Source organism: Grammomys surdaster, unplaced genomic scaffold, assembly GCF_004785775.1.
Source record: "Grammomys surdaster isolate TR1022 unplaced genomic scaffold, NIH_TR_1.0 128, whole genome shotgun sequence".
Classification (NCBI taxonomy): Eukaryota; Metazoa; Chordata; class Mammalia; order Rodentia; family Muridae; genus Grammomys; species Grammomys surdaster.
The window spans coordinates 3,762,240-3,783,519 of NW_021604586.1; the positions used below are offsets into that span (position 1 = coordinate 3,762,240).

Consider the following 21,280-nt stretch of genomic DNA (forward strand, 5'->3'; position numbering starts at 1 on the left):
ATCTTTTCTTCGGTTCTCTAGGAACGGGGAGCAGGAGATTAAATCAGACTAAATCTAGGACATCTTCCCTCAGGGAAGAGGCCTTTTCCCCAGTCTGGATGGCACCATGGGACCTAGGGTGGAACTCCCCCCCACACCTAGCCCCAGATAACCACTGGAGTATAATCACTGCCAGGAGGGCTGGGTGAAGTTGTGAAACAGATAAGTCCCCCAGAGACCAATCAACAGTAGAACAAATATATACACCCCAGCCACAGGCTAGCTTCCTCCCCCAGCTCTCCTTCCTCTGCCCCCCTTTCTAACCCACCCCCCATAAGGCCTCAAGCAAGGGCAGGGTAGAGTGGAGGTCAGGGAAGGCTTGCAGAGGTAACCAGGTTTCCACCTTTTTTTTTGAAAGGGAGGCAGAAATGTCTCATGTAGCACAGGCTAGCCTTGTGAACTCACTATGTAGCAAAGGATGACTCTGACCTTCTGATACCCGCCACCCTCCCTGCCATCTCCTCTCAAGTGCTGAGATTTCCATCATAAACAGTTTGTGCTGCCCATTCTGCTGTGAGGGGGTCAGAGCTCAGAGAGATTAACTTGCCTGAAGACACACAGCTATAAACAGAAGAGCAAGCACGAACCACAATTCAGCTTATCATGTAGGGGTCACCTCCGGCTTTGTGTTACCCAGCAGCATGACCATGGCCTTGTGACAGGGGAGGGGGGATTGGTTTCTGATTTTGTTTCTTATAAAATGAAGATAAGTATCTACTTCTGTGGTTAAGATTTTTAAAATCTAAGCCAGACGTGGTGGCACATACCTGTAACCTCAATATATTCAGGAAGCTGGGGCAGGGGGATTGCCACAGATTCGAGGCCAGTCTAGGCGACAGCAAAGTCCTGTCTCACTAGAAACAAAACAAAAGGCTGTGGATCTCAGACCTGTGAGCCTCGCTACTTGGGAGGAGACAGGAGGATGACAACTTCAAGGCCTCCCTGGGCCACAGAGTGAGTTCAGGGATAACTTGGATCCGTCTGGGCTAGAGTTACAGGCAGTTATGAGCTGCCCAATACGGGTGCTGGAGACTGAACGTGAACCCCCTGCAAGAGTGTGGACAGTGGATTAGAAAGCTACAGAGACAGGACAAGGTGGTACACATCTGTAACATCATCATTTGAAAGATGCCCACATGAGAATTAGGAGTTCAGGGCCATTCTCCTATGTCAAAAGTTTGAGGATAGCCTGAGCTACATGAGGGTCTCTTTTTTTTTTTTTAGAACTGTTTATTTATTTTATGTATATGAGTACACTGTCGCTGTCTCAGACACACCAGAAGAGGGCATCAGATCCCATGACAGATGGTTATGAGCCCCCATGTGGTTGCTGGGAATTGAACTCAGGACCTCTGGAAGGGCAGTCAATGCTCTTAATTGCTGAGCCATATCTCCAGCCCTACATGAGGCACTTGAAGAAGGAAACTATTGACCTTACATGCCCAGGGCCCAGAATCCCCTTCACTGAATGCAGACAACCACACACACACACACAAAGCAGACGACCCAATTCATTTTTCTTGAAAAACACATTTATTTCTGTAAACTGTTGGAATGCCAGAAAACGCTGGTCCTCACAGTCCAGCCCGGTGCGGCATTCTTCCCCAAAGTAATAAGAGCGAGGAGGAAGGAAAAGAACCATCTTCACATGCTCTCGAGGAGCCAAGCCCGCCTCAGCTTTCTTTAAAAAGCAAACAAAGCCATCTTTGGAATTTGCAGACTAAGATTCCAACCGTAGCTGCCTTCCAGGTGCCCTGAGGCCTGTGCCAGCCTCCCTGTTTGCAGGGGACCTCTCCATCCTTGTCACCCTGGAGGCCCTGAGGTTGGCCCTGAACTCCCAACCACAGCCGGACTCAGACCTCTCATGCTTCAGAAGGGCTTCGCCAAAAGGGTAGTTTAGACCATGTGGCGGAACCACTGCCAGGCAAGATTTAAGGCAAATTTGTCACTTCAGACTCGGTCCACGCCAGACCTAAACCTATTACTGCCAAGCAGCATCTACCAGACTTGCAGCTTAGGCCACTCTGAACAGGGCAGGGGTGAGGCCTGCAGCCAAGTCTACGGGTTCTGAGGAGCATGCGTGAGCTCATGAAGACTGTAGGGTGTTCACAGCTCCTGGTATGATGGCTAGCAGGAAACAGCCAGGGCAAGCTGGGATGGCACTAGGTCAGGCCACGGCAACTCAAGCCCAGGGTAGCTTAGACCAGGCAGGCCACAGTAGAGGCAGGGGTCATGCCAGGTCAAGGGCCAGTGACAGAGAGGCACCTGGGATCTGATGGTGTGCATGACCCTGGCACCAGAATGACTTTTCTTTAAAACATAAAGGGGGCGGGTCTCAAAGAAGGATGACGGGTGAGCCTGAGAGGGGCCGCGGAGGGGACGGGGAGGGGGGTTGGACACACTGACGGCGCTGGTGCCTCTCATGGCTTCTCCTCCCTGGTGGGCTGGTGACGTGAGGTGGGAGTCTCCTCCTTGGAGCAGGCAGATGGCTCTGGGGGTGTGGGGCTGCGGCTACTCTGACTGAGCGTCGTAATTGGCCCCTCCGGCCTTCTTCAGCTCACTCCTGATGAAGTCTTCCTCTAGTTCCTTCCGATCGCTGATCACAAACTCCTTTGCAAAATTCTGTAAGGACAAAGAAGAGCTCAGAGTCTCTGTGAGGGAAGGGGGGGGCAGGTCCAGGGTTGCCCAGGCAACGCAGCAGGAAGCCCTGGCACCCCGACACTCCTAGTGGATTGCAATGAGAAAAAAAAAAAAAAACCAATAGAGCCTGTGCCAGAAGCCCAGTTCGAGGGGCAGAGATGCCACAGCCCCCAGGCCACAGGCTGGACCCAAGCACAGCCCCTGGACTGTCTTCTCTTGGCTGTGTTACCTTGGGCAAGTCCCTTTCCACTGTCAAATTCTTGATCTGCAAAATCCTGCCAGGGAGGATGTGAAGTAGGAAACCAGGCAGGGAGCTGGCCAACGTTTAAGTCCAGGAGAGGGACAGAGGGGAGGAGGAGCTAGACACGCTGCCACATACCTGCAATCCTAGCACACAGGAGGCTAAGGCAGGAGAACCACTGTGATCCTAAGACGACCTTAAACTGCACAGTGAGACCCTCTCTCATAAGATTACAGGAAGGAGCACACGGAAGGAGACTCTGGCTCATGGCTATGCTTATCACACCTGTTACTGCTGTACCTGGGGTAAGAAGAAGCGGGCTCTCACATCTCAGCTCAGCCATGACTAGGCCAGAGTCCACCAGGGGGTATCCCGGCCTTCCCAACCATGCATGTTGAGTTTTGGGCAGGCGTGCAGTGTATTAGTAGTGTTCATTCCACAAACACGCCCGGCTATAGTTGGGAAACACACTGTTACCGTAGTCGCTTCTTGGGGCTCGGGGCTTTGACCAGATGATCCAAGGGCCTGGCCCACGTGAGAACGAGAAGCAGGAGGTATCAGGTAACATTGAACCATGGGGATTACGTCATTTTATATGTGGATTATAAGGCACAATAAACTAAGAAAATCTCAAGGGAAGACAAAGAAAGCTGCCGGAAGCACAAGTCCAAAGATTGGGAAAAGACCTAGGGGTGGCGTGCACACCTGTAGAGCCAGCACTGGGGAGGTGGAGGCAGGAGGCGGGAGTTCATAGCCAGCCTCAGATAATACAAGTTCAAGGCCAACAAAGGCTGTATGGTAAGAGGTGTGAACACACACACATACATGCACACACACACACACACACACACACACACACACACAGAGCTGTGGTACCAACACCAAGTCACAGCGTCAAAATTTGGAAAACCCTCAACTATGACCCTGGGACTGGATCCCGGAAGCTCTGCCTGAGAGAGATGAAATCACCCAGGCACAGAAGCACATGCCCAGACTTACAGCTGTGAGGTGATTCAACTGATTCACCAACAGCCAAGCACCCCAGAAAGCCAGCCAACAGAGGAGATGAGAGGGTAAAAGGTACCCTCAAAGCATGAACGTCTCGCACGGTGACGCATTAATTAGTCATCAATGAAATTCTAACGCCCGCTGCAACACGTGTGAACGAACCCCTAACCATGAGCAAAAACAGGCAGGCATGAAGAGCCACCCACTGTCTGGTTCCTCTGACAAGAAATGTCCAAAAAAGGCAAATCCACAGAGAAAGCAGACCAGGAGGTGACCGGGGTGGGAGACAAAACAGGAAATGACAGATGTCATCTAAAACCGATCTCGGTAAAACTGCACAGCTCTTGGAGGTGACTGCAAACCAGGAAGGGTCAGAAGACCAGCTTTCTCTGCATTTGGAGAACGGCAGCTCTGCTCCAAAACAGCTCTCTCTGCATGGGGAGTACGGCAGCTCTGCTCCAAAACAGCCCAATGGCAACTTTTAAAATTCCAAGAGACACCAGGAGGTAGTTGGTGGCATATGCCTTTAGTCCTAGCACTCAGGAGGCAAAGGCAGGTGGGTCTCTGTGATTCACAGCCTGGTCTACACAGCAAGTTCCAGGATAGCCAGGGCTACACAGAGAGACCCTGTCTTGTTTTTCGTTTTTGTTTTTTGTTTGTTTGTTTGTTTGTTTGTTTTGGTTTTTCGAGACAGGGTTTCTCTGTGTAGCCCTGGCTATCCTGGAACTCACTCTGTAGACCAGGCTGGCCTCGAACTCAGAAATCCGCCCGTCTCTGCCTCCCAAGTGCTGGGATTAAAGGCGCTCGGCTGAGAGACCCTGCCTTAAAAATAAATAAATAAATAAATAAATAAAAATCCTCAAAGACATTCAAGAGTATTTTTATTTTACAAACAAGATAGAGTCTAAAGACCACAATACCTACTCAGGGTCACAGACCTGGGACCACTGCCTCAGGCTGGGAGTGTGGCTCAGTTCAGTGCTTACCTTAGCAGGCAGGAGGTCCCAGGTTCAAGCCCAGCATTGCCCCTGCCCCCCAACTACTATATGTAGATATAAAGAAAGGGGAGCAAAAAAAAAAAAATCTTTGGAACTAGGGAGGGGTGGTTAAAATGGTTAATTTTACATTAAATGGATTGAAAGTCGCCACAGTACCAGAAAGATCCAAGTTCTCAGCTTCCTCAGTACCATGAGCAAGGCCACCAAGGCATGGCGGGATACAGAGGAGGGGTTAATATTTGCCAAGAGAGGTAGCCTCACACAATCTGACTGGATCCACCCTTTATATTAGCCTTTTACCTGGTTAAGATAAGGCCCTGGGGGAGAGCACAGGAAGTGGCCTTTTGCAGCCCCAAAGGTAAAGAAAGACCCTTCCCAGCAGCCCCATGGCCAGCACTGCTAAGTTTATGCATGTGACCCAGACAATGGAAGGCAGTGGACCCTGGTCAGAAAAGAGAATAGAGAGCAGACTTGTGTCTCAACTCCCAGCCCAGCGGCGCGGGGGAGGGGCGAGGGTGCCCCAGCAAGGAAGTCAATGGGGCAAGGAGCCTTAGAGGAAGTTCAAAGTCCCCTGCTTGTTGACAGCCATATATGGCAATGTAAAGAAGAATCAGAAGTCTGTGTCAGGAACAAGAGTTCAGGAAGACAAGATAAGGAATCTAGAAATCTAGAGGGAAGTGTTAAAGGGCTGGGTGCAGCTCCAGCAAAAACCACAAGAGCTGGGCCGTTGTCGCGCTACAACCTACAACCGGGCAGTGTGGAAAGTGAGCCCGGAGCGCTGGAGACTGATTGCCCGTCTCTGTAGCCAGTTTGTGTTACACAGCAAAACTCTGTCTCAACCAAACAAACAGGGACTGCCCATGTGGCTCAGCTGGCTGAGGGCATGCCCAGCATGCAGAGAGCCCTGGGTTCAAGCCCACCCAGCACTTTGTAAACCAGGCGTGTTAGCGCAGGCCTGTAATCCCAGAGGATGAGAAATTCGAGACTGGGTGGGGAGATGGCTCAGAAGGTAAAGGCACTTGCCCGGAACCCTGATGATCTCAGATCTCCACACCGGGAGAGGAGAGACCAGCCCCTGCACGTCGTCCTGAGTCCGCATACTGCTGTGGTGTGCACAAATCCGCACACAAAGTTATTACGTGTGACTCAAAAAAGGAGATCGGACTAGTGAAGGGTACATAGCAAGAATTGTAAATGGGCAAAACCGTCTACATTCTGCCATAAGATACAACATGCACGTGCACACATATCCGTTGTCTCAGACTACCAAAAAATAAAAGCAACCTCCAACCTTGAGGCACATTTAAAACCAAATCGCCCTGAAGCGAACGCTTCCGAGTAAGTTTACAGAACAGCCATGCGGGGTCAGCCACACTGAACATTCCTCTCCGTTGCCACAGAAGACAACTCTGCCTGCAGATAAGTTTTTATTGCTGTGCCTGTAGAGGCAGAGACGACGGGTCCTCCAGGGATTATTACCGTGGGAGGGCAGTGTGGGGGTGTGGATCACATGTTCCAGCCCCTCCCCCACCGCCCAGGTCACGAAGTTCCACTCCTGCTGTTCTGGGGAACTCCAGAGTTAGAGGGCAGAATCAAGAGTCCCGCATCTCGGTTGATTGGTTTTCCCTCTGAGTGACCAAGGCAGACAAGCATTTCTGAAGCCACTGCAGCCCAAACCATACCCGAAGTACCGAGACAGATCTACACTAACACTTCCAGCTGATGTCCCACCAACAATCAGCCAGACTGCGGCCTCGCCATGAGCCTGGCTGGAACTGATGAATCTGGCTCTGTTCTCCTCACCCCACAAGAGACCGGGAGGTGGACCTGCACCCACAGTGCCCAGCTGAAGTCAGAGGTGTGTGCAGATGCTGGAGGAGGCACTTCCTCTCCATCTGCAGACTCGCATGTCCCCAGCAGCAGACCGGTACATGGCAAAGCCTCGGAAATCACTCCTACCCCTCAGTCCACAGTGAGGACTCTGAGGTGTAATGTGGTTGGACCAATGGCAGTCACTCCCAGCCTTTACCTAACACCCTTGCCCACTCACCAACAACTCCCACACCCTACCCCACTGCAGGAACCTTCTGGATCTTCCCATACCTCTGATGATCCAGCCCTTCCTTCTACATCCTACTAAATGAATTTACTCATTTCCATCCAAGGCCTCCCCCCCTTTTTTTTTTTTTGGTTTTTTCGAGACAGGATTTCTCTGTGTAGTCCTGGCTGTCCTGGAACTCACTCAGTAGACCAGCCTGGCCTCAAACTCAGAAATCCGCCTGCCTCTGCCTCCCAAGTGCTGGAATTAAAGGCGTGCGCCACCACCACCCAGCCATCCAAGCCCCTTAACGGCTCGGTTGACCTATGGATGGTTCTGGAGACGACATTGAGGGGTCCTCTTTCCTGCTATTCCAAAGGCAGTCCCTTCCCATCTGGGGAAGCGGAAGAGGCAGCACCTTTTGATGGTAACTCTGGGGGGCAAACAGGCCACTGCCCCAACAAAAAGGCTTGACAAGAGTGCTATACTCTTCCCATCTAGGCTGTGAATTCTGCAAAATGTCCCAAAATGCATGGCTTGGGTGGGCACTATGCTGGGTAGTTCTATGTCAACTCGACACAAGCTAGAGTCATCTGAGAGGCAGGGACCTCAATTGAGAAAATTAAGAGCAGACTGTGGGGATGGCCGGGGACATTTTCTCAGTGTTTGATAGGGGAGGGCTCAGCCCATCGGGTGCAATGCAAGCCCCTGGGTTCTGTAAGAAACAGGCTGAGCAAGCCACAAAGAACATGTCAGAAAGCAGCACCCCTCCACGGGCTCAATATCAGCTCCTGCCTCCAGGTTCCTGCCTTGTTTGACTTCCTGTCCTGACTTCCTTCAGTGACGAATTACGATGTGGAATCCTAAGTCAAATCAACCCGTTCCTCCTCAGCTAGACTTCTGGTCACAGTGTTCCATCACCGCAACAGAAACCCTAAGGCAAGTACCGACCTCAAGACTTATATGAAATGACCCCTTGTCCTCTGCCTCCACTCCTACTGAGCAGTCAGCCTCAGATCTAAGGGAGCCACTAGAGAGTCCCCAGTCCCACAGGGGAGTCGCCTTCCAGGTACATAAGTAAAAAGGGCAGAAACCAAGCAACATCAGCTAGCAGATAAAGTCTGACCCACGAGTAACGCCAAGACCAGAAAGAGCAAGGAGCTGTTCACCTGGGTGCTGAGAGGCCACCTATGCCAACAGGCCACCTCCCACCACACTTACCCTTACATGATCGTGTGTGCATGTATACACACACACACATACACACATACATACACACACACACATACACACACACACACATACATACACACACATACATAAACACACACACATCTAACAGGGAGAGGCAAGGAGCAGGACCCAGGTCAGACTTTAGGGAGAACTGTTTTAATGGCGCACATGCGGCCTTACGTAAAGAGAGACAGGTGACATCGTGGCCACTCTGAAATGCCGCCAGCTCACTAACAGTCCCTGGCACTCAGCTTGGCCATTAGTGTGTCACAGTGCACGGTAGCTGCTGGTGGCTGGAAGAACACAATCTATTCTGAAAGCAGCATGGCCACACGGGAGAGTCTCCCGTCCCAGAGCTCTGCAGCTGACCCACTCAGGGACAGGATTCGAGGGTGGTGGCTTTGGTGGCAGCTTCACTCACCTGTAACTGTCCTGTGGCAAGACAAGAGGATGGAACCGATGGGACAAGGCCCCCTGAGCCCTGCCGACCACCTCTGTTGACAGAGGACCAGATGGGAAAGTGAGTAACTCCAGGTCTCATGGTGAAGAACCCCGTGTTAGGCCTGCCCTTCCTCCTTGCCCCTCCACCCCCAACACTCACATACCAGCAGCCCAAGGCTACCCAAGCTTCCTGTAGAGTCCAAAGCACAAACTGCCAGTCTGGGCACCGTCACCTGTGGCTTTCCGGGTTTTCTCCAAGACCCTGGCATCTCTCTGAAGGTTTCTAGACAGGGACTTTCCATGTATTGCCTACTGAGACCGTTCAAAGGAAGAGGCTCTGTCAGCCGTGTCCAAGTCTGGGATCTTCAGGTTTCCGTCCAAACAGCCTGTAAAGATGGCTGCGGGTGGGTTTTATCTCCACAGCCTTTCTCAGATGCAAAGTGGACCCCAGGCTGCTCTCCTTGAACAAGCTATCCCAGTGAAGAATAGGGTAGAAATAGGTCTCGCACACACACACACACACACACACACACGTTTGTACGAGAGCGCATGCACACATGACCCTGTTTGCAGGGCTAGATTAAGATATGTATAAGTATTCTATCCTTGATTTTAAATTGTTTCTTCTCCTTTTCAGACAGGTTCTCATGAAACTCAGGCTGGCTTTAAACTCGTTGGCAGCCGAGGATGGCCCTACACTCTTCCAAAATTCCACCTGTCCAGTGCTGTGATTACAGGTGTATACTACAAAGCCTGGTTTATGTGGTGCTGGGGACCCACTAAGATATATCCCCAACCTGGAGCCCCCTTTTAAAAGGCTCCCGAATGCATGGCTTAAACCTAGTTTTCTTGCTAAAACAGGCTAGGCATGGGGTTTCATCTAAGCTGCCCCATGCTCTCCAGCAGCCTGGCCCTCCAGAGCTTCAGTTCCTCCTGTACAAACAGGAACAGAAACAGTACCACATGCTGGGGCTGTAATGAAGGCTTTGGAGCATGCAAAGAGCTTGCACCCTCGCTGGGTGTGCCCAGCACTGGGCAAGCACTGACTGGCCCTCAGCTGATTTGTAAGTGATAGCTTTCCCTATAGCCTCAAGACTGCAGGGAAGCTTAGGATTCAATGTGTGTGTGTGGGGGGGGGGGGGGCCCGGGCTTTCCTCATCCCCAGTGTTCATTTGCAAAGAAGGGCAGCCCCAGGGCTTCCCGGGTAAACATGGAAGACGCTGGCTATATCCATCCATCCAGTAGCAACATGCAAAGCTGGGCTAGGGGAGAGTGGAGGAGGAAGAGGAGGGGGAAGAAGAGGAGGAGGAGGAGGAGGAGGAAGAGGAGGAGGAGGAGGAGGAAACCTACAAGGGAAGAGAGGTGGGTTCGTCTACACCCAAAGACAAGCAGAGCAACGCCCCTCACTGCACCCCCGAAACCTGTGCTGGCTTTACACTACTATGGCAATCACTAGCCTGTACCCTCAGAGGCCAAATTCCAGTGTTGTGGCTCTCTAAGAGACAAGAAGTAGAGGCTCCGAGAGGCCCTGAAAGCAGCATTCAGTGGCTCCCCGGTCCTGTTCCACATTCCTATGAGAGAGGAGAGGGAGGGAAAAGGGTCCTCCAGACGGATCCACACCAGTCATCCAAGCGTTCTGCCTAAGGCCCTGGAGCATGGAGACAAAGAATAAGACAAAGTCCCACCACGGACCCCGGAATCCATGGGGTTCCAACACAGGATCACAGCGTGGTTCCAAGTTAGGGCTCCATGCTTTCCCTGGGCCCATCTGGGACCCATGAAAATGTCCGTTGTGCAGGGTGTAGACTCTCTCCCACACGAGCTAAAGCAGAGTGGACAAGACACCCACTGGTAACAATCAAGTGCCTATCCCCAAGTGGAAATCCCCAAGAATTTTAAGCCAAAGACTTGAGAGTGCTGAATAAAAGCAATCAGCCTCCCAACAGCCCTTCTTGCCAGGAAAAAGGGCAACCCTGCAGGAGTCTGAGCAGAAAGAAACAGAAGTGCGCTGCTAGACTCCCGCCCGCTCTGTGACCTCCTACACCTATTCAGTGTCTGAAAGACCAAGTCCTTAAAACCCGACCAGCAAGGTATAATTTACGCAAAAAGAGTAGGTTCTTAAAGCAGGCGTGACTCATCAAAAAAGGATGACGGGAACAAATGGATCAGCGGGCCAAGGGGTTGACACATGCGGATATGAAGGTGCAAGTCACCTTCCTACTCAGGGAGAAAACCAAGGGCACACACACAGGCCCGCACATTGTGATGTGCCAGGAACAGAATGCAAACCGACAGATGTCCCAAGATCCTGCTGTGAGCCAGCCCTGAGCAGCTGGTCCCATACTGTCCCTCTTTGCATATGGGACTGGTGCTTGGGACCTGATCTTCTGCCTCCCTGACATTCACCAAAGCCCTGACCCCACCTGGCCTGACCTCTGACTCTATCTAGTTCTGGGAGGGCAAGGGAGTAGGAAATGTACTCCACTCTCTACTTCTGTGTCCATGGCAGACATCACAAATCAACCCTGCAGACATCACAAATCGATCGTGGCACCTTCTCTGTCAAGATTCAACCTTAGAATCCTTAGCCCAGAGCTCCAAGAAGCCCCTACTTATTAGTCAGCTGACAGGTCAGAAGTCAAATCCAGGCCGGATCCTTAACTTCTGTTTAATCAAAGCTGCCTGCAGCTGGGGAACTAACCACATAAGGGAATACTCACCCTTCATGTAGGAGACCTTAGGTTTCATCTCCAAAAAGAGAAAGAGAAAAAACTAGGCACAGAATCTCTTTCTTGTTCCTAGCCACATGCGTGTTTAGGAGTTTCCCCCAAAGAATCAGTAAACAGAATTGTTTTAAAATGACAACATTGAGCCTCAAAGATGTTCCCTCTCAGCAAATACCAGGATGTGTCCATAATTCAACAAAAAGCGAATACGCAAGTAAACAGGGGCTTGCTTAGTCGGCAGAGTGCTTGCTCAGCATACACAAAGCCCTGGGTCCCACCCCAGCACTGTCTGTATAAACAGGGTGCAGCAGCGCACACCTATAATTTGGACACTTAGGAGTTGTAGGCAGGGATTTCAGGGGCTCAAGGTCTACATATAGTGAGTTCAAGACACGTCTAGGCAACATGAGACCCTCTCTAAAGGAAGGAACTATATATCTATAGCAGCACAGTTACCCTATAGACACCTTATTTATTATATGTTCCCTGCCTCTATGTGTTAGACTGGCAGCCCATTGCTCAGATGAGGAAACAGAGATCCAGGGGGGTGAGGGACCAGAGATACGATGATCTGTGTGAGCTCCTGGCTAAGGCTGGCTAAGGCATAATGAGAAAGACTGCGTACGACCCCAATATTAGACTCTCATGTCTCTGGTGGGCATTCAGCAAACAGTGCCTGGCTGCTCTGACCAGGGGCCACACACACAAACTGTGTGTGGTGTTGGGTGTGGTGTGGGTCCGCTCTGAAAGGAACTGTATAGAGACAGGAAAATGGAGGTGTGCAAAGCCCCCAGAGTACACGCCTGGGGTGTCTGGGCCACCAAGGGGAGGTCTCACATCTGGCACAGCAGAGGTGTTCCATGGTTCTGTGCTGGGCATGGCTGCTAGGTACCTGGAAAGTATCCCACTCAGGCAAGCATGCTGGCCATGGGCTGCAAGTGGGTCTGGACTCTGGCGAGGGACAGCAAACCATAGCTAGCCACAGAATGGCCAGCTTCTTGAAACAGTTTATTTTATTTTGGGCTTCTCCCTAAGCAAAGCCAGCCTCTCTCCCCAGCTTAAAGCTTTCCCAGGCTCCCCCTGTGTTCACAGATGAAAACCCCGCCTTCAAAACGGTCTCCCTTGGGCAAGTAAGATGGCTCAGCAGATAAAGGAGCTTGCTGCCTCCTGTCAACTGGACTTCAATCCCAAACCCCAGAAAGGAACGAGACCCCATTACATTGTTCTCTGACCACCACATGCACCGGCCCCCAATACTGTGCACATATACATACTATTTTATACTCAATAATAAATGAATATAAATTAAAAAAAAAAAAACACGAGAGTTAGGGCATTTTGCAAAGCCTGCCTGATCTGCTCTGACGTGAGGCAGTTTGCCATGGCACCAGTCATCTCCCCTGCTGGCCACCACATTGTCCTCATAAGCCCACAGAGGCACCAGAACAAAGAGCGGGTGTGCTCTCCCCGGGCACCAGCAGACAACAGTGTGGCAGGGCAACCTCAGGCAGGAGGGCTGTCTGCTCAGCACATTTCCCAACTCAGGGCACTCAGTGTCCCTAGACCGGCCCAGCTTCCTGCAGCCTCCGCTGCCCTGTGGTTGGTAGAGAAGAGGACATCTGTCTGGTTTTCCCAGACGTGGACAGAGCTCAGCTCTGAACACAGACTCTTCAGTAAACTTTCTGACTTCCAGTTCCGGACGGGCCTCAATCCCTAATCCTCCTGCCTCTACACTCAGGCGCTGCACACACCACCACCACCACCTGCCCAGGAATCCCAGCTCCTCATTTGAGTAACCCCAGCATACCCCACCTCCCAGCAGGCCTCTGAACTGGAACCTCATTGTAGCCGCAAATCTTAACACCCACTCCTGCCGAAAGACGGGGTCAGGGGTCTTTTACTGGAACTGACTACCACAGAGATAGCAGGTTTCTTCCGGGGTCCTGACTTTGATGGATCACCCAAAGCCTGGATATTCCTTCTGCTGGGCCGAGGGTGGCCAAATCCAGAGTGAAACAGAACCAGGAGAAGACAGGAAAGCCTACTGGAGCCTGGTTCCAGCCATGAATCCCTGATGTCCTCACCCTGCTCTGTGGAGAGCTGACTAATTCAACTTCTCGGAGCCTGCAAATCCTGCACAGCCAGGAACTAGTATTCCCACCACAAAGGCTGCACCAGAGAACTCAGTCCCTGGGTTACCCCTACTCATGGGTCTACTTGGCCATTGAAGCCAGTGCTAGGCTCACAGAAAGCCCCAGTGGAGACTAGAGTTCGGTGGCAGAGTACATACCCTGGGTTGGAGCCTCAGTATGGCAAAACCACAAGCATGTAACAAGCAACTAGATGAACAGTCTAGCCATGCGTGATGGCTCCCTCGTCAGCGCTCGGAAAACAGAGGCAGGAGAATTACCCTAAGTTTAAGGTCAGGCTGGGCTACCCTATCTCAACAAAATTAAATTAGAGTAAGATAATAGGGGGGACAGCCAACGACTCAGTGGATAAAGTGCTGGTAGTCCAAGCCTGGTGACTTGAATTTTGTCCCTGGAAGCCAAAGAAAGATGGAAGGAGAGAAGTGACTTATAATGTTATCCACGCGCGCACGCGCGCACACACACACACACACTGTACAGATACACATGAGACAGGATTAAATAAAACCTTACTTTAAATCCAATAAAGCTGACTACCATGCTTGTAGGCCCTGGAAGCCCTTCTAGGGTGACTACAGAGGCCCCCCGGACAGGGCCTGGGAGCTGTTCAGTCTATAACGACCTTGGGAAAGGAACTTGGCTTGACCCTTTGAACTCAAAGAAGAAGCGAGTATAGCCAGCCTCCACCTACAATCCCAGAACTCGGGAGGCAGAGACAGGGGGATCTCTGTGAGTTCCAGGTCAGCCTGGTCTAGACGGTGAGTTCCAGGAAGAAGCCAGAGAGGACCCTGGCTACTGGCTAGTTTTATGACAGCTTGACCCAAGCTAGAGTCACCAGAGATGAGGGAGCCTCAACTGAGGCTTTGCCTCTAATAAGATCAGGCTGTAGACAAGCCTGGAGAGCATTTTCTTAATTAGTGATCAATGGGGGAGAGTCCACTCCAGTGGTGCCGTCCCTGGGCTGGTTGTTCTAGGTTCTATAAGAAAGCAGGCTGAGCAAGCCATGAGGAACAAGCCAGTAAGCAGCACCCCTCCACGGCCTCTGCATCAGCTCCTGCCTCCAGGATCCCGCCCTGTGTGAGCTTCTGTCCTAATTTCCAGCAATGATAAACTGCCACGGAAGCATAAGCCGAACAAACTCTTTCCTCCCTGACTTGCTGTTTGGTCACCATGATTCATCACAGCAATAGTAACCCCAACTAAGACATCTTGTTTAAATTTTTTAAAAAAACCTTGTTTTTTTAAGGCAGACAGTGTGTAAGCAAGGGAGCCAATGGGCGCCAAGGTAATTCTGGTTTTGTTTTATTTTATGCGTATGGGTGTTCTGCCTACACATACATATGCATGTGTACCACACGCATGCAGCGGCTCACCATGGAGTCCAGGAGAGGGAATCAGATCCCTGGAGCTGCAGTTGCAGAGGGCTATGAGCTGTCATGTGGGTGCTGGGAAGCACACGAGGCTCCCTGGGAATGCAGCCAGTGCTCCTAACCACTGAGCCATCTCTCCTGACCCATCTTTTCGCTTTGCCCATGTCACTCGCCCCTGGGGAACAGCCAGACTGAAGGGCTGGCCACATCTACTCCGGTCACCTGAACAGGAGTTTGGATAAACTAAGAGAAGGAAGGGCTCTGGCTTCTAGATTGGGAACTTCTGTACGCTTGCCTTATTTTACTGTTATGAATTCAGATTTTCCTTTCTTGAGGTGGCCCCTCACCCCAAGCCACAAACAACCTCACAGTCTGTGGGGCTGTGGATAAGCACTACTACTGTCATGCTTAAGTTACCAAACTGTGACAGCACACCCCATTGTCAATCATCAGATGTACAGAGCAAGTGTGAACGGTGTCCCTGCCACAGATGCTCTCCCCTAGGTCCCCAAGGCCACTGCTGGAACCCGTCTACAATAGGACAGGCAGTAGTCTCCATTTTGGTCGCTGGCTGTGCAGCTGCTATGTTCTATGGTGTAACAGTCAAGATGGCAGAGTTCTGGCCCTGGCCGGCACCTTGAACAATGTTAAGATTCTTCAGAGTCCACCCCCCACACACCCTCTACCCAACTGGATGGTGACCCTTGCTGACATGGCAAGAGGACATTACCTGGACCACCTCCTTCACCAGTGTCTTGTCGGTCCCTGTCTTGGCACGCTGCAGCCCACTCACGTCCTCTCCGATCCACGTGATAAGGGCAAACTTGGACCTTTTGCTCATGGCATCACCGGTGGTGAAGCGTACAAAGGCAAACAGCCGGACATCATCTGTGACCAAAACAAAGAGAGCATGGCATTCAGTAAGGACCCTGACACCATGTCCCCGGGAGAGGCCATGAGCCACAGGTGTGCCCAGAAAGAAGATGGACACAATCGTGTACCCAGTGCTATGAATTACAGGGTGTTGTACAATACCTCTGCCCTCCACCACCAGACACAAGAACATCCCTACGTTCTGACGAGCAAACTGTACACACTTTCTGCTGTCCCCCAAGGGCAGAACCACCCATCCACTGGGCAGTGGGACATCCATGAAGGCCATGATACATGTTCAGAGGTCAGAGGACAGTTTTGCAAAGTCTGTTCTCTTTTGCCACCATGTTGGTACCAGGGATTGAACTCAGGTTGTTGGGCCTGGTGGCAAGCCCCCTTACCCACTGAGCTCTCTTGCCAGCCCAAGCACTTTGTATTCAACAACAGTATTGTAGAATTAGTCTACATTTTTAAATTCTTTGAACTTGAACAACACTATTGTAGAGATATTCTACATTTTAAAATTCTTTTCTTCAAAATCTAAATGTTGCTGGGCAGTGGTGGCGCACGCCTTTAATCCCAGCACTTGGGAGGCAGAGGCAGGCGGATTTCTGAGTTTGAGGCCAGCCTGGTCTACAGAGGGAGTTCCAGGACAGCCAGGGCTATACAGAGAAACCCTGTCTCGAAAAACCAAAAAAAAAAAAAAAAAGAAAGAAAGAAAGAAAGAAAAGAAAGAAAGGAAAAAAGAAAAGAAGAAAAGAAAGTGACAGTTGGGAACTTATAAAAATGTCACTGATAAAAAAAGCGTGCTTGGGCATGGGTACACACATCGTTTTAAAGGACGCAACTGTGCAACCATCACCCTCACCATAGCCTAATTCTAGAACATTCTCACCATCCAAAAAGGAAACCCAGACCCAAGAGCAGCTGCTTCCAGGCTCACACAGCCCCTGGCAACCAGTCACCTGCTTCTGTCTCTGGATTCACCGAGATCACTGATCTAGGTTGTTACATGAGTGACATGATGTCACACATGCCCTGTGGGGACGGAGTTCTTATGTCACTGTGTTCTCAGGGCTTATCTGTGTGTCGCACGCCTGTGTGTGTAAAGGTCTGTATGCATGTGTGTAATGGTCAGAGGACAATCCCCGGTGCTACACTTCGCATACTATCTACTTTGCTTTTTTGAGACAGGGTCTCTCACTGGCCTGAAATCCAGCAAGTATGCTAGGTTGGCCAGTCGGTAAGCCCCAAGGATCCTTCTGTCTCTGCCTCCTCAGGGCTTCCAAAATGGTAGCTTTATACTTCTGTTCATCATCTGTGAGGAGAAGACATTCAAGCCATAGACCTTGGTGGCCCACCAGATAGAAATTTCTATCTGAAACTACTGCCGTGGCTCAGGACTGTCAGAGTACTGCTATGTGGCCTGGGCTCACCTCGAACTCTTGAAGATGAAGGTTTCTAGGTTGCGTGGACACAGGCCTTGTAGCTGGGGCAGACGCATACCAGGGGCCACCAGTAGCTGAATGCATTTCCCAGAATCAACGGGGTGGGGCTGTGGGCAGTGTTTTATGTACTGTGCCCAAAAGCCAGCACTGAAATGTTTGACAGAACTTCATCCTTGACCTGCAGGGGAGGCAGCCACCCATCCCAGCTACTTCCCTACCAGCCTTCACATAGGACACCACCAGTGTCCGTTTCCATGGCGATTTCCCAGTTCTGCTGTGTCAGCGTGGAGTCTTGGGCCAAGCAACCGTGGGTCCCTGCCAAAGGCTTTGTGTGGGACAGTGGCTAGAGCTCCTGACCTCACCCTTCATCCATCCAAGAGCAGAGCCTGCCAGAGGCGTCAGCTCTCCCTCCCTGACTGTTGGTCAGCTTTCCTGTGCCTCAAGGGACTTTCAAAAGATGGCTCTCTCAAAGATTGCTCTTCATCCATTTCAGACACTCACCCCAGACTGCACCATCCTCTCCAGCCAGCACTGAAATGTTTGAGTGTGTACTCATAAATGCTTTGGGTTAAACATTAAAGAATATGGTTCTTTAAAATTTTTTTTTTAGTTGTATTTCTTATTTTGAGCGCACATAAGTAAAGCAAGGTGCGTATATGGAGCTCAGAGGATAAATGGAGTCAATTTCCTTTATGTAGCTTCCGGGGACTGAACTCAGGCTGTCATACTTTTGTGGCAATCACCTATGCCCACTGAACCATCTTGCCAGCCCCTTGATTTCCTTTGAAGAGTCTGCAGCTGTCACCCAGTAAAACTTGTATCCTAAGGACTAGTTGGTGCAGACAGTAAGTCATACACACACATCCCTAAAGGCTTAGGGAACCTTCCAGAACTTCATGCTGACTTCATCTAAACAACCATGGGGGAGGGAGGCAGGCAAGCCACATGTGGAGTGACTGGCCGGGTGCTTATCTAGCTAGCAGCAGTTTGCTCGAGAAGACTGCTGACGGACACATTTTCAGAAATCCGGAGCGATGGCACTTACAAATGCTGGACACTGGAGACCTGGCTGGACAGGATGTTGGCAGAGGGCGGACGCAAGGCCTGTGTGGCGGTTTTTACCGCTGCATTGAAGCCCAAGGCTGTCACTGCCATCCTGACAGCATGGAGGGCAGGCGGCCCTTACAGGAAGTCCATTCCCACTGCTTTCTCCAAACATGAGGGTGCAAAGCTATCCTAGCACACACCCTAAGCTGCCCTCTTCTCAGACAGAACAGGAGCGTGGGAGTGGCTGATAAACGGAGGGGACTTCTCCAAGTGTGCACACATGTGTGTACATGCACGCACATGCTAAGGTAGAAAACTCGTCAGAAGGCTGGCCCCTGGGCCTGCTGCCATCCTACTCAGTGATACTCTGTCCCCAGTGAGACTTGGGTGGCAAGGAACTAGAACAGCGCTTCTCAAACTTCCTAACGCCATGACCTCTCATGTTGGAATGACCCCCAACCATAAAATTAAACCGTAACTTTGCTGCTATGAACTGTAATGGAAATATCTGGTTTTCCATGGTCTGAGACCACCCAAGTGAAAGGGTTGTTTGACCTACAAAAGGGTCCTAACTCGTGGATTAAGATCCAGTGAATTAGAAATTGCTTTCTTGGGGGCTGGAGAGATGGCTCAGCAGTTAAGGGCACTGACTGCTCTTCCAAAGGTCCTGAGTTCAATTCCCAGCACCCACACGGTGGCTCACGACCATCTGTCATGGGATCTGATGCCCTCTTCTGGTGTGTCTGAAGACAGCAACGGTGCGCTCACATAAATATATATATAAGAAGTTCCGTTCTTGCTGAAGTCTAGGTCCTTGCTTGTCTTTCAACACACGAGCCCGAAGGACATGAGCTCTGCTTGTCTGGAAAACCCAGGAAGCAGCGGCTCAGGAGCAGAGCTTGAACAAAGCCTTCCTGGTGACTTGAACAAGCCTTTGGGGCGACTTGAACGAGCCAAAGCTTGAGAGCCACTATGGAGAGAACAAGGCAAGGTGGGGATATAGGGGACCCAGTGTAGGGAGGGGACAGGCAGATAGTGGGGACAAGGGACGGGACAAGAGGGCTCCAGCACAGAAAAGCAGAAGTCCTCAGAGTCCAGCCCCACCCTTCCTCCTGCCCCACACCGATTCGTTTTAAGGAAACAAGCAGGCCAAGCTTCCTGAAGGTCTGGTCCCCCTTTTCTACACGTCCCACTACAGTGCCAGAGGCATAACCATCGAGGTGACAAGGCTATCCCTCAGACTCACCCTCCCTCCAAACTCCTCAAAAGCCACAGCAGAAAAGGAGGCCCCCTGAGCAGTGTCAGAGCATCCAGACTTGCTTGTCTAACTCCCTGCTCACCTAACACGTCAGGAAGCCTTATCCCAAGGACTGGGGCACGTATTACAAATCCATTTGAATCCTCATGGAGGACAACACCAAGGGTAAGATGAGGCCAGGCCCATGCTGGAAGGTTGACACACTTCTGTGCCTTCCCTGTGCGTATCAGGCCTGGGGTGACTACACAGGACTCGCCATCTCCAATTCAGGAACTGTAATGGCCTTCCCCCCATCCAGTGAGCTTTCCTCATGAGAGCCACAGGGTTAATACGACCCTACCCAGAAATCCTTGACCGTCTAATCTACTGCCTCTTCACAGGTGATCTCTCTGGAGGCTGTGGGAGCAGGTGGGACACCCACCGCAGACTCCTGCTTGTGAAGCTCCAAGCCTCCATCGACTGAGCACCCCATAAACAATAGTGGGGAGGCACTGTCTGAGTGGTGCTCCACCAGGGCCCTTCTGCCTCTGCCCGGTGTCCCTCTCTTCATGACGGTCTATATCACAGCTCTTCTGCTTCATCCCCAAAGACGTCCTCTCATGACCGGTACCCACCTTCCGGTCTCCCTTCTAGTCTAGGCAGAGGGAAGGACTTAGGAGATGAGGCGTGGAGGGAGTCCCTAGCAGGAGTAAAAAGGAAAGCCAGCTAGGGTCCAGGCAGGGGACGTTGTGCAGGGACAGCAATTGAGAGGTGGGACGAAGAGTGTGAACTAAGGAAGGAGTGACCATAAGGGGGATGGGAAGATAGATAGATAACAGGGGGGAAGTCAGATTATCTGTAATCTACAAAGCCACTAGGCCAGGCTGCTTCGGTGATGTCCCCCCCCCCAAAGAAATATCAACACAAAGTGTCTGCCATGCTGACCGTGTGAACTGTACTGCCCTTTCCCACCCAAATCTGACTCTCACTGGACCCTTAAGTTGGGGCTTATCTCCCTTCCCCCTCCCCCTCCACCTCTCCCACCGTGCCCTCTAACACTGCAACCACACTGAAGGAAGGACTCTTCAGGGCAGGCCCAGGGACTAAAGAGCTGCCACACAGCACTTGACACTCAGTGAGCTTTCAGTGACTTCCTTGTCACGCACGACACATGCCAGCTGTGGAGCAAGCAGTGACTTGAATGAGCAAAACTAAAGCCACAGACGGAAGGGGCTCTGAAAACATTTTGATCGGGAGCCTCACTGTTTAGCCAGGGCTAGCCTGGAACCCACTACATAGCCCAAACTGGCCTCAAACGTGCAACAATGCTCCTGCCTCAGCCTCCTCCCGGTGCTGTCACTGCAGGAGTGACCTACCACAAATCGAGTCTTTTGAGCAGTTCGCCCATCTGTCCAGTTCTTATGTCCCTGAGCCAGGAACACCACAGGCAAAGTATAAATAAACCGTGGGCCAACAGAAGGTAGAGAAAAAGAGAATTTTTTTTTTCCTATTTCTGCCCTGAAGCTGAACTTCAGAGTACGAGTAAGACAAAGGGAGAAAGGAAAAGCAGGCCACAGGCCCCAAGCCCAGGGTCAGCTCACACAGGTCCTGACCTTCCTCACACAGCTTCAGAGAAGCTGTGTGAACAAAGCTCTGAAAAGGGAAACACTTCCATAGCAGAGAGTGAGCAGCCATCTTCCCAAAGGGAGGGGGTTGCAGGCGGAGAGTGGGAGGGACATGGGGACAACGAGGACTACAGTGTCCTTCTTAGATCGGAAGAAGTAGACTGTA

General features: G+C 51.3%; 1 protein-coding gene across 1 annotated transcript in view; it reads right to left on the reverse strand.

Moving 5' to 3' along the window:
* Nucleotides 1-1,549: 1,549 nt before the first annotated feature.
* Cotl1 (coactosin like F-actin binding protein 1) overlaps nt 1,550-21,280 on the reverse strand; it is a 33,468-nt gene continuing 13,737 nt past the window's right edge. The window contains exons 3-4 of the mRNA XM_028753382.1: nt 15,615-15,772; nt 1,550-2,661 (exon numbers count right to left, since the gene is read on the reverse strand). Coding sequence (XP_028609215.1) covers nt 2,551-2,661; nt 15,615-15,772 — 269 coding nt within the window. The 3' untranslated portion in view covers nt 1,550-2,550. The remainder of the gene's footprint in view (nt 2,662-15,614; nt 15,773-21,280) is intronic.